The following is a 13,196-nucleotide window of genomic DNA, read 5'->3' on the forward strand; positions in this document are numbered from 1 at the left end:
AATCTGTATGCATCTCAGTTCTTGATGAACCTCACCTTCCAAAAGTATGATGGAGAAGTCTTGAGCAGTCTGTGCCTTGCGGGTGGCAAAGCACTGGTAAGCTCCCGAGTGTCTTTTCTGTGCTGCCGAAATGAACAAAGTCTCGTTGTGACCGCCTTGGATGGAGAAGTGCTGGTCAGGCAGGACGGGTTCTGTGTTGCGGTACCACGACACGGTATAGTGAGGAGAACCCTGGACGGCGCAAGACAGGATGACTGTGCTGCTGATGCCCGTCTTGAGGTTCTTGGGGGACAAGGTGACCCGTAGGGGCTCTAAAGATGGAAGATGCATGGAGAGTAATAGAAAGAGTATTCAGATTTGTTTTCTTTTTTCTTTCAAAAATATATAATGAATAAAATTAATTCTTTTGGGGTCCCTTCAAGCTTACAACAATCGGTATATGATTTACAGGTAGAATATTTTAAATTACTTTGTTCTTTAGTATTTAACTTCACAACAGAGAAAAATCTTTGCAAAAATCAATTTGACGATAATTTTTTTTCTTGTGGTGTGGGCGTTTGTCTGTCTTGTGCTCAAATGTGTAGAAAAAAAAAGATTAAAAAATCGGCCCCAAAAAATCTGCAGATTTTTGCAGATTTTAAAAGAGCTAATATCAGCCGGCAGATGAGTCAGTCAGGCATTTAGTTCAGAAAGCTCAACAATATATTCAATGAATAATAGGAATGTGACAAAAGCACAAAAGTGGGCCACTTTTGAAATTCTGTGATCTTTTGGGGGGGGCAGTGTGGCTGTTTATTTATTACAAAATAAATGTGAAAGAAAAAAAGCCTGCTCCATTCTTTGAGTACCACACACCAAAGGTTCCAAAAGCTGGATCGTTTTGACAATTACAATACAAAAGACTAGATCACACTGAGCTGATTATAGAGCTCATGTTTTGTACATTTACCATTGCATTCATATGCTTTTGTGTGCGTGTGTGTGTGTGTGTGTATGTGTGTGTGTGTGTGTGTGTGTGTGTGTGTGTGTGTGTGTGTGTGTGAGCTTGGGTTCCTTCACAACCTGTACTGCCACTGGATGGCTTTTCAGTCACTGTATGTGGAATCTCTCTCTCTCTCTCTCTCTCTCTCTCTCTCGCTCTCTCTCTCTCTCTCTCTCTCTCTCTCTCTCTCTCTCTCTCTCTCTCTCTATAATAAGCCGCTCTCGCACAACTCTAATTGCCCCACGGGGATAAATAAAGTTTTCTGAATCTGAATCTGAATTATTGGACTGCTTAAAAGTCAATCATTATACAAAGCTTTGTGATTGGTCACCAAGAAAGGAATTAAGTGTGTCAGAGAGGAGCCTTCAAAATACTCTGTTGGTATTACCCACCTATGATGTTAAGGTGACCCGTCACCTCCTTAGAGCCGAAGCTGTTGGTGACCTCACAGATGTAGTTACCGCTGTCTTCCAGCCTCAAGTCTGAAATCGTGAGGCCCGTGATGCGGCGTGTCCAGCGAGAGTCTGCCGGCAGTGGCCGCCCATCCTTTAACCATCTGATTGTGGGGTTCGGGTAGCCGGATGCGATGCAGGGCAGCTCCACACTTTGCCCAACCTTCACCTCACCGGACTGGAAACTGTCCAGCACTGACGGGGTGGACTCCGTAGGGTCTGAAGGGGTGATGCAGGAAGACAACGAATACAGGGCACTCATTTGTTGATTCGGCACGAGACGTGCCTGCCGAAAAAGTTACATACCCATAACAGAGAGCCTGGCTCCATTGCTCTGCCGAGTTTCACCGCTGTACTTGTGCTTTGTGATACAGCGATAGGTGGACAGAGCGTCTTCCTTCTGCACCGCTGAGATATACAGAGCTCCAAATGAGGTCAAGAAGAAACGGTTACCTGTGGTAGACAGCAAAAAGGAGAAGAGAAGACATTAGTTGGGGTCAGAAAAAGACTTTTTCATTTTCCGCGGCTTAACCGGTTCAGGGACTGAAGACTTTTTTTCATTAAGACCACACATTTAATCTATGCACAAAGGCACTACAGTACACGGGGAGAAGAGTGTGAAAACAAGTAAGTATGCGCACTTTGGATGAGTTTTCATTTTGAAGAACGTGCCCTCAACCCAATGGAAACTTTTGGACAAAATACGAAAGAAACGGTGCGCCAGCAGGCCGTCTCTCAGGTACAGCAACAGCACACTAAGATTTCCAGATGAATGAACAAAACGTTGCCCCAACACATTCCAAAATCATGTTTCAAGTCATCCCAGATGAGTGGAAGTCAACTGACGAAATATTTTTCTGTCATGCCCAACTTACTCTTTACTTTATTAATTGTGGCGTAAATGCATTCTCATATTCTACATATTTATTATGGAAAGGTAGAAAATATGTCACACCGATGACTTTTATTTTTAAATACAGACAGCTGATACTGATGAGAGGTAATGCTAGCGCTCACGTCGGAATGGCATTGCTGTGAGGTAACATCCTCACTATGGCAACACTCAAGCTGCCCACCCCCATTTGCTCTCACCAAGACACGCTAATTAATTGCATGATATCTATTATTCGATTTTTACATCAGAAAAAAAAAATCCTTTCAAGAAAAAACGAGTGTTTTTTTTTTTGTGTGTGTGTCATATTGTGAAGGATACTAAATTCTGGCTCTTGGGGGATTTTTGCTGCGAAAATCTCCTTTGTAAGACTCTTGGAAAACTAATAATGAACACAGATTTCAAAAGAAACAATGGAAAAAAAAATCATGTAAAAGAGCCGACCACAGCACTTAGCGAAACACATGAGAGCTTTTAAGATGTCCCATCCATCGAGCGAGATATGTGCCGCAAAGAAAGATAGATGAGGAATAGAAGTAAAAGAGACCAGGGAAGTGTTAATAATTGATATGTGTGTGTGTGTGTGTGTGTGTGTGTGTGTGTGTGTGTGCGTGCGTGCGTGCGTGCGTGCGTGCGTGCGTGCGTGTGTGTGTGTGTGTGTTACCAGTGACATGCATTCAGGGGAGGCAGGTGAGGCTGTGCCTCCCCTGTCATCATGAGAGGAAAAGGAAAAGAAATAATAAAATAAGACAATTATTAATATTTGTCCTCTGGACTATGATTTGGGTGTGGTTCTTAATGTATTTTGACCATTTTATTGTAAAAATCGCAGACAATTCTGTATTTCCTGCTTAAACAAAGGTGTTGCATGAAATAAATTGAAACAATGTAAGCTTTGAAAAGCAACATTCGAAAATTGAATTTTGGCCCGATTTGCGACATGTTTTATTGCAGCTCATAATTGTAATAACGGCTAATCTTTTTCGGCTTTGTATTTTTCTACCCCCCTCTGGGGAAGGAGTGCCTCACCAGTCTCGAATCTCAACACACATCACACTGTATTACGGTAACTGCAGATTAGTGTCATTTTCATTCCAGTTCTGGCCGTGATTCATTCACATGTCAATAAAAAAAAAAAAAAGTGTGCACGTGCGTGCGCGCGCGCGTGTGTGTGTGTGTGTGTGTGTGTGTGTGTGTGTGTGTGTGTGTGTGTGTGTGTGTGTGTGTGTGTGTGAGAAATAGAGGAGGAGTGGGGGAAGCGAGAGTGACAGGCGGGAAAAATAAGGAGAGTGAATTTCAGTGTTTGATTCTTTACGCTTGCCTGACTGCTTTTGTACTCCACACTAACCCCAAAGGGTTATTTTAGACAGCGCACACTTCAGGCTTTCTTGTAAGTTGCACATTGTTTGGTTACGCCGATGTGACCGCAAAGTGTGCAAGAAAATGTGTGTGTGTGTGTGTGTGTGTGTCTGTGTGTGTGTGTGTGTGTGTGTGTGTGTGTGTGTGTGTGTGTGTGTGTGTGTGTGCATGTTTACTGTTGTTGGCTTTGCATGTTCTCATGTCTCTTTGCAAAGCTGACAAGAGAAGACCGCGGTACAACACAGGTGGACTGACTGACTGGAAATAAAGAGTGTGACATACCGACATTGTTACTTATTTACGCACACACGCATACACACACATGCGGGCCACATAAAATGATGTGGCGAGCCAGATCTGGCCCCCGGGCCTTTACTTTGACACCATGGGTTAAATGAAGATTGAAAAATGCCAATCGGTGTGAATGCTTGTTTGTTCATGTGCCCTATGTTTGGCTAGCGACCAATCCAGGGTGTACCCCACCTGTGGTCCAAAGTCAGATCACGACAAACAGGAAAGAAAATGGACAGCTGGATTAATATACTAAATATAGGTGACTATTAAATGATCAATCAACTCGCTACTTCAGCTGTCACGAGTTGAAGCTACAGCCACAAAAACCAGTCTTATGACACAGCTCTATGTAGAAGGCAAAAAAAATGCATTGATGTCTCCAAATATTCCACAATGTGAATTGACACGTGGGGTGATGGTAGGTAGGCAGGTAGGTTACTGTGGCCAGTACTGTGACTCACTCTACCATCAGTATTAATTGATGACCATCCACCTCTTTGTATCTAATATTTGACATTCGCCTCCCATATACTGCAGGAGGCGACCCTACAGGTAAGGAGGACAGCAGATTGCGATTGATGAAGGGAGTGAGAAGGAAGATAAAGAGCAACATGTTCCTCGGACTGACGGGGGGGACGAGAAGAGAGAGTGAGAGGGCTGACGGGGGGTGGGAGGTGGGGTGGGGTGCGCGGGCCAGAGAGCAGTATACGAGTGAAAGCGATTCCTCCACGTCTTGGTCTCATCTCCCCGTGCAAACATCTCCTCGTGGGAGATGCGATCAATTCCCGTCTAGTCTGCCAACGCCTCCGGGACTGTTATTGTTGTTGTTGAATGCATCTTTGCGAGCCTATGCGTCAGAGACTGCTTTCCTCTAATTATTTCTCCCTCGACCAGGGGGTGGGGGTGGAGGGGGGGGGCGGAAACAAAATTTTTAGGTTCATCCCAGCATGCCCTCACATCCTCCTTATTTCCTGACCTCTGCCTCCTCCTCTCTTATCTTGTTTTGTCTTTTCTTCATGACATCTCCACCAATTCTCCTCCTTGCCCTCAACCTCTTCCAATCTCTGCCTTTTTTTCCCCTTTTCATCTGTTCTTCTTTAGTAGGAGGGTATGTAAGTAATGGAGTTTGAGTTCAGCTGATTGGCCCGAGGTAGTGAGTCAAGACGAGGGCAGAGAAAAGCCCCCGCTGGATGTTTGTGTGTCTTTATGTACTGTATGCGCAAACACACATGCAAATACTGTGATGGAAAGGCAAGGGCGTAGACAAAGGAGAGAAAAAAATGGATTGGGGAGCCCCGAAGCATTGATATGTCTCTCTCAGAGACAGAGCAACCTTTTTCGATAAAATAGGTGAGGTGAGATGAATGGTATGGATAGGAGAGAAAAAGTGGTGGGAGGGAAAAGGTGATGCTAAATATAGATGACTATAGCTGCCATTTTCAGAGAGTTACTGCCAAGATGAGGGAGCAACGCGAGGTGGAAGTCGAAAATGTTTGCGGTAATGAAAGGATACGATGAATATTGCCAGCACACAGACTGCAGCCAAGGAAATTAAGAGGAAAAGACATATTTATTTTCAGATACAAACTAGTCGAGGGACAGAAGACCAAAATAGATGAAACGGCGTGTGAAGGTGGGCAAGGGAAAAAGGGAGAGGAAATGGCGTAAGTCGGGTGGGGGTGGGCTGCCATGCAAATGAAGGCGGCGCTGCAGCAATGCTAACGAACAGCAATTCACACTGTTGGACTCATCACTTATTTATGCTCTAAGGCCCCCAAGCCCCTCCTTTCCTGCTGCTTTCCCTTCATCACCAGTTTTTTTCCCCCTCTGCCTCGTTTTTACCCATTTCCCTGCTTTCGTCAGGATCCCCCCCACTCGCTCGCTGTTGCTAGGGCCCACGCGCTCACATGACAACAGCTGGGTAGGGGGCACTGCGGTGGCGCGGCATGGTGCTACGTGTGCCAGTGTGCGTCACGCGTGCACGGTGATGTGGTGTGTGCGACAGCGTACCCTTCATCAGTGGTACAAACAGAATTTAAATAATGGCGACGGACATCCAAGTAGGGGAGAGAGGAACTGCTGAATCGCTCGGTAATTGATTAGCAGGCCCAGATGAGAGAGCACAGAAAGGCTTTGACTCGGCATTCTCTTCTTTGGCTATTAATTAAAAAAAACAAAAAAACATTTGCATGTCAAGTTTTCGACTTTGAGGCGAGCACGGACTAGGAATTGAGGACAAAAATGCGTACTAATAAACAAGACAGTGTCTGCAGCCAGATTCCTCACTACACAATCTTGCACTCAACGGTTGCAGAATTGCCCTAAAAAGTGCAAAAGTTCCACTTGAAAAAACTGTTTGAATGAATGAACGCAAACTACATAATGTTACACTGTCTTGCATTCTGCACAAACATATTAAATAATATTAATTATGGATGAAACCTCCACCTCATGTTTTTTTCTGAACATCTGGGGGTTCCAATGGTACTGTATTTTAATGATGGCCATGATGGTGATAGTTTGAGAGATAGATTTTTATTTTATTTATTAATTTTATTATTTATTTTTCTATTTTTGCGCGGGCTGTAAAAAGTTTGAGAAACGTTGATTCATGGGCTGGAAAGGGAGACAGTCTAAAGGAGTCGTGTATTTAAACGATGACAAAACTCTTTCGACGCAGTGTTTCCATGCATCTGCGTGATGTCAGCATGCAGTGACATGTGTGAGTATGGACCTTTGCCAAAACAGTTTTTGGGGATCTGGGAGTTTTCCTATATACAATATTATGCAGAATGGACAGATACATCAAGAGGTGTTGAACATGCAATTTAGCACTGGCTAAAAGGACAGCTGCAAAGGGATGTGAATTAGGCAATGGAGAAAGTGAGAAAGAAGGCGGGTTGCATTTAATTTGCTGCGCGTGGTGACTGAAATGTAAGATAGCAGCAGGATCAACAACAGAATAGAAATCCACAACCACTGGAATATCCTCTCCGCTAAAAGCATCCACCGAACAGTGTGCGAATGTTGCATTGAGACTCGTTGTTTTGCTTATTTGGGAGCTTTTCTTATGATGGTTTGTAGCCCTCCGCAGGCTACTGAAATCTTTTCAAAACACACCAGGCGGAGCCTTTAAATCTGAAAGAAATCGCGCACAACAAGGAGACACTAGGGGAAGTATGTAAACAACTGAATTAAATATATTTCATTCATAAATACATTTTGTACCCACAATAATCAATTGGCACCACGAAAAACGAAAATTAGTTGCTCATTTGCATTGACCAAAACTACGAGATCAAAACTTATTACACCAGCCCTAAAAGCTTTACACTGGCTTCCAGTCAGATGTAGAATATTTTTTAAACGTCTTCGACTAATCTATAAAACACTGATTGTTTTGAGTCCTGAATACATTCAACAAATGCTCCTTGCATATAAACCCAGTAGGGTTTCGAAGCAAACATGGTGAAGCAGCATTTACCTGATATGCTGCATTAAGCCTTCAGCTATTATTCCACACGCAAGTGTCTCCTGCCCTTACCTTTGATTAAGGTCTTTGAAGCATTAAAGTCCATTTCAGTCAGCCGTTTTCGAAAGCCACTTTTTACTTTTTACGTTTTTTTTTTTGTAAATGCATTCAATTGTTGTCATATGTTTTAGTTTTTTAAAATAATTCTTAGTAAGATACTTCTGACCTCTTTACGTTGCCTTTGAATGTCTTTAGCTGTTTGTTTGTAATTTCTGTTGTGCTCTTGGTTGTGTGAAGCCGATTGAGTTTCCAAGCGTATGAAATGTGCTATACAAATAAAACTGCTTTGCCTTGCCTCATTGAGACTAATCTGTCATGCATTTTCAGTATTTACAAGAATTTGGGAGAAAAAAAATAAAATGCAGCTTCTGAGATGAGGCAACTTAATGCCTGCAGATGTTACGATGTTTTTAACATCGCGAATTCATTTAAAAGTTAAAAGGGAAAAAAAAACATTCAGTGTGACTCACAAAACGTGTGAATGAGTAAAGAGATGTATGACAAGTGGAGCACTCATAAACACATTCAAGGTCTGCTGTCATTCAGCACCATGGGCAGCGACAGCATTGCTCCAGACTGTGAAAAAACATCCACTGACTGTTAAACTGCTGCAGTTTTAGTATTTTGCTTGCAGTTGATACAGAATGGTTAACTGGAATACTAGCAATGTGGGAAACAGACGATGATGATGATGCCCCCTCCTCTCTCCATTGTGAACGTACACACGCTTTTTATAGCCCTTAAGAAATATTGAGGGGAAATATTTCTCAAAAGTCAAGCCAAACTGCGAGGATGTCTTTATGGGATTTTTTTTTTTTTTTTTTTATGATGCTACTAAAGAAGAATACAAGTGATGTCTAAAATGTAAATGTAAATACCTAACCATGGGAATAGAAATGGAACTGATTTGGCAGATTGTTATGAGAAGGCATATTGAAAAAGACAGTTGAATACTATTGATATACAAGTACATCATGTATGGGCACATACGCGCTCAAACACATACTTGATGGAAAATGACTTGGGCGACAGGCAGTTAAGACCCAACATGAAATGAACAACTTCAACTCTAGTGCAAAGTTTAGTCTGACTCTATGCATGGGCGGCGTTTCCCTTTCTTTTTCTTTGCACAGGTAGAAATGGGCATAAGGGAGCGTTTATGCCATTGTGCGCCATTGTGGGATTGAAAGAGGCCGACTGCCAGCCAATCGTAATGGCTCCCCTAAATTGCATTTTAATACGGGTGATCAAAGTGTACGTATGGCTTGGGATTGCGGCAGCGGAAATATAAGACTCGCTGGGGTGAGTTCATGACAATGGCGTGCGTAAAATGCATTTACACAGGTAAACTGCAAGCTCTCTCCTTGCGGATGATGGAGTCAACCACGCATGTGACGTGGGCAATTGGAGACCGCCTTGCAACTACGACCGTGCGTCCATGTGAAGCAACGCCCCTGCTCCTCCACTATCATTGTGCAAAAAATATATACATATACTGTTGCAGCGTACTACAATGCAATGTCGACATGAATGTAAATAATTCTTTAGCCCAACCCTATGCCATCTGCCCTCCACCAACCCACATTATAAGGGCAGATGAATGAAAATGAACCCCGAATGTCAAATCAATGGCTGCCCCCCCCCTCCACTTCTTTCCCCCTCAAACCTTTCCTCCGCAGCTATAATTTCCTTATTTTGATCTCATCTGTTCTGTCGTAGGGGCGTGAAGGAGTGGCGTGTTTAACAAAGGGAAATTGACACCTCGCGACAACAAGCTCCAAGCGTCCTCCCTCCTCCTCTTCCTCCTCTTTCCTCGTTCTTTCTCTCGCTCTGGTATGAAATGAACACTTGTTCCCATCTCCCCTCTATTCACATTCAAAGCAGTCTATAATAGACGAGTGCTACTGAGAACAAGTCAGCAGAAAAAGAGCCAGAAGGACGGTGATATTACTGCCATTTTTTTTTTCACTCAATGGTTGACAAAGGCCTGCATGAGGACTCGGAGTAGGTTATGCAAAAACAGCAGGAGGAGGTCAATAAAGAAGTTGCGGAATTGAACAGAAGAGACCCAGCAAGAATAAATGACAATATACACAAGCCTTCCCGGTTGGTATGGTTTTCAGGGGCAGTGTGATCTGAGGTAAGCTGAGGCCTAATGCCTCATTAAAAAGCCATGTTTCACTGTCAAATGCCAGCTGACCCCCCCGCCCCCGCCAAGCACACACATGCCTCCTGTTCTAATATGAGGGTTCCCTCAGTCCTACATCTCCCCTCTGAGAACTGACTATTTTTTTCCTTTCCACACAATTTTCAACCCAAGAAACTTGGCCTGTGCCGACTCGATGATGTAATTTTCAGGACGAAAAACACAAATTAAAAACAAAAAGAAACAGTAAGATGCAAATTGAAACAACACCAGCTCAGCTCGTGTTCATCATTAATATGGAGAGAGAAAGACAAAAGTCCAGATTGCTGACTGATTTCAAAAACAATTCAAAGAGATCGAAATGTGTTCCAAGGTCAAAATGTCACAAATGCCATAAAACGAACAGTCCGGGTAATGTTTTCAGGACTGTATTTTCCACACTATAAGGCACTTTGGAGTATAAGGCGCACCTTGAATGAATGGCCTATTTTAAAACTGTTTTCATATGTGGAGCACAGCGCATTATAAGGTGCATAGAATGAATAGAAGCTACAATGGGGGCTGTGGTTGCGTTATGCATCCACTAGATGGAGCTCCACTAACGGGAATACAATATAATACAATACAGCTTTATTTATATAGCGCTTTCACAACCGCTGCAGCTGTAACAAAGCACTTTACAGAACATTTAAAAATAGTACGTCCAAGAACTCAGAATATTGATCGATGAATAAGGCGCATCGGATTATAAAACGCACTGTCGGCTTTTGAGAAAATGTAATACTTTTAGGTGCGCCCTATAGTGCGGAAAATACTGTTACAGTTTAACATTGTCGACTGTCATAGGTGTAACAAGATGCTAACTGCCGTTACACATAAAGTGTGTTTTCGATGTCAACTCTTAGTTACGGACGCATGAGAATCTGGTGAGGAAGATTACTGCTTGGAGATTTGTGCTCGCCCTTGATGAAATGTCTCTCAAACACAGATTACTGCTTAGTGTTTGTGCCTTTCTTCACATTAATATTAAATGCAGCTTTTTTTTCCCAGTGTTTTTCCTTCCATTTGGCTTCTATTATGATTGTTGACTGAGCTGTATTGTATCAAGCAGCCCGGACAGAAATATGTCCTACTTTTGTCACATCACGACCACAGTCACAATGATTTTGTTGTTCTGACATTCTTGACATTTGCCACCAATGGTACCCTCATGTGTTGGCATGACAAAAAAACAAAAAACAAAAAACAAAAAAAAACATATTTAGTTCATCCTTTTAACTAGAGTTAACTAAATTTCAGCATTACATTATTTGGCAATATTCACCTGTAAAGGAAAGACGTGCATGAACTCATCCACCCCAAACTAAACAGCCAGCATGAAAAATCTGGTCATCTGTTTTGATTTCCAGTGCATGCATTCTGGTGAAAAGTCTCTGCTACATAAGTGACCTTAATTGCGAGGTCCATAAATATTGAAAACGGGGGATGGATCTAGTTGAATATTTTGCACGGCAGTGAAAATGTGCTGGAAGCGCAAGAGCAGCAAGAGTGACAAAAAAAAACACCAAAAAAAAACCTAATCCTCTTTGCTTTCTATCCTCTTGTCTTAAGCTTGTCAGTGTGTATTGTATCCTATTTAAGTCCCACAAACACCACCCAAAATAAATGTCTCTCCTCCCTCGATACGCACACCAACATATTTTTCAGATTTGTCAACATGCAGTTTATTGTGTCGCTTTTGCCTTTAATTATTTAGCCTCATGGATTATAAATGCAGACATGCTCGCCAGTCATGAGAAGGCGAACAGGGCATAGCTAATGCATTATAAACACACAATGCACACACACACGGCAAAATGCTCTTTACAGAGTGACCTTCATTCAGCCCTGGAAAAAAAAATACAGACAGGAAAAGAGAATGGTAATTTTACACTCAGGTCTGTTTTTGTGTGTTTGTCATTCATTATGTAGAGGAAGGCACGGTGCTCTGGGAAAATCCTCCGCGAGCAGAACTTCTGCTATTGTAATCAAATCCATCATCTTGTTGTAAAGTCATGCATAAGCAATATGCAGTGTGGTGCTGACATATCTTTTCCAACATCATGTATAACCTTTTGTAGTGCCTTGGAAATGTGATATATTACATTTTCTCCAGAATATGTACAGCCATCCATTTTCGATAGCGCGCGTCCTTTTATAGGGTCATGGGTGGACCCTCGATTCGGCAGACAGAAAATAGTATCCAGTCCACTCAAAACGCCGCTTTGAACAGTACTTTTCAAAGTCTGCCTTTTTTTGAATTGGCTGCAATTATCACGTGTTTCCGGCTAGCGCAACTCTCTGTTATTAGATTAACGGATTTACAGCCGTTTTTGAAATGTGGGATAAAACCGGAGTACCCGGAGAAAACCCACGCATGCAAGGGGAGAACACGCAAACTCCACACAGGAAGGCCAGAGCCGGAATCGAACCCTGCACCTCTGCAGTGTGAGACGGACGTGCTAACCAGTCGACTACCGTGTCGCCCTTGTTACAACGAATCCGATAAAACTAAATGGAGTCTGCTGATTGCGCCGCATGAAAAAATACAATTCTTTCACTGGATGAAATGTCATATTAGTTGGTACATGTTAAATATCACAATAATATCGATATTGCAATATTCAACACCCACATCACACAACTTTCCAGTATCGTGTAGCCCTGTATTGAACACATTTTTCTGTACATGGTCCTCAATGGAAAAAGTTTGGATCTCCCTGGATTAGCATGACTGTTCACGACTACAGTATTTGTTGTGAAATAGTTGCATATTTACACGCTATTGCCAACATTTAAAAAAAAAAATCTCAAATATGCACGGGAACCCTGCCAAAGTTGCTGGCCGTTCTGGCTCACTCGCCCTCGGCCTTTTGAAACGCCATGTTGCCATGATGTGCCACAGCTTATTAGCAGTGCCACGGTGACACGTACACGGTGTTGTGGAGTTGGGGGGGTCACCAAGGAGCACGGCCGGCGCTCGCACGGCCGCACCTTACGTGGCGGGCGGACGCCTCAGAAACAAGGATGGGTGAGGGAAGACGCTATCCTCCACATACCGCGCTCCTTCCCCTGGCTCGCCAAGGCGATGATGCGCCCTCGCCTCTGTTGCTGGGCATCTTGGCAACACAGACCCAGAAAGAAGATGAAGTGGGAGGAGTCAAGGAAGGAGGATGTAATGAGGGATGATGGGGAGCGAAAGGGACTCCAGACACAGATGTTGCCGATTGGGAGTGGAGCAGAGGTGACATGCTAAAAGCAACTACAGACGAAGAAGGCGAGGCCTGAGGGTCTTGGAGGGCCTGAGGAAGCAGGGGAAGTGTGCGTGTGTGCGTGTGTGTGTGTGTGTGTGTGTGTGTGTGTGTGTGTGTGTGTGTGTGTGTGTGTGTGTGCGTGTGTGCGTGCGTGTGTGTAGTGTGTGTGTGTGTGTGTGTGTGTGTGTGTGTGTGTGTGTGCGTGTGTGCGTGCGTGTGTGTTTGGGACTCGCAGGCGTAGCAGCA

At 43.3% G+C, this 13,196-nt stretch overlaps 1 protein-coding gene across 2 annotated transcripts in view; it reads right to left on the reverse strand.

The window, feature by feature from the left end:
* dscaml1 (Down syndrome cell adhesion molecule like 1) overlaps positions 1-13,196 on the reverse strand; it is a 104,870-nt gene that overhangs the window by 37,218 nt on the left and 54,456 nt on the right. For both annotated transcript variants that reach the window (XM_019887705.1, XM_019887704.1), the window contains exons 4-6: positions 1,741-1,887; positions 1,375-1,653; positions 36-311 (exon numbers count right to left, since the gene is read on the reverse strand). In XM_019887705.1, the coding sequence (XP_019743264.1) occupies positions 36-311; positions 1,375-1,653; positions 1,741-1,887 (702 nt within the window). The remainder of the gene's footprint in view (positions 1-35; positions 312-1,374; positions 1,654-1,740; positions 1,888-13,196) is intronic.

The sequence above is a fragment of the Hippocampus comes genome, unplaced genomic scaffold (genome assembly GCF_001891065.2).
Source record: "Hippocampus comes isolate QL1 unplaced genomic scaffold, H_comes_QL1_v1.1 scaffold6, whole genome shotgun sequence".
NCBI lineage: Eukaryota > Metazoa > Chordata > Actinopteri > Syngnathiformes > Syngnathidae > Hippocampus > Hippocampus comes.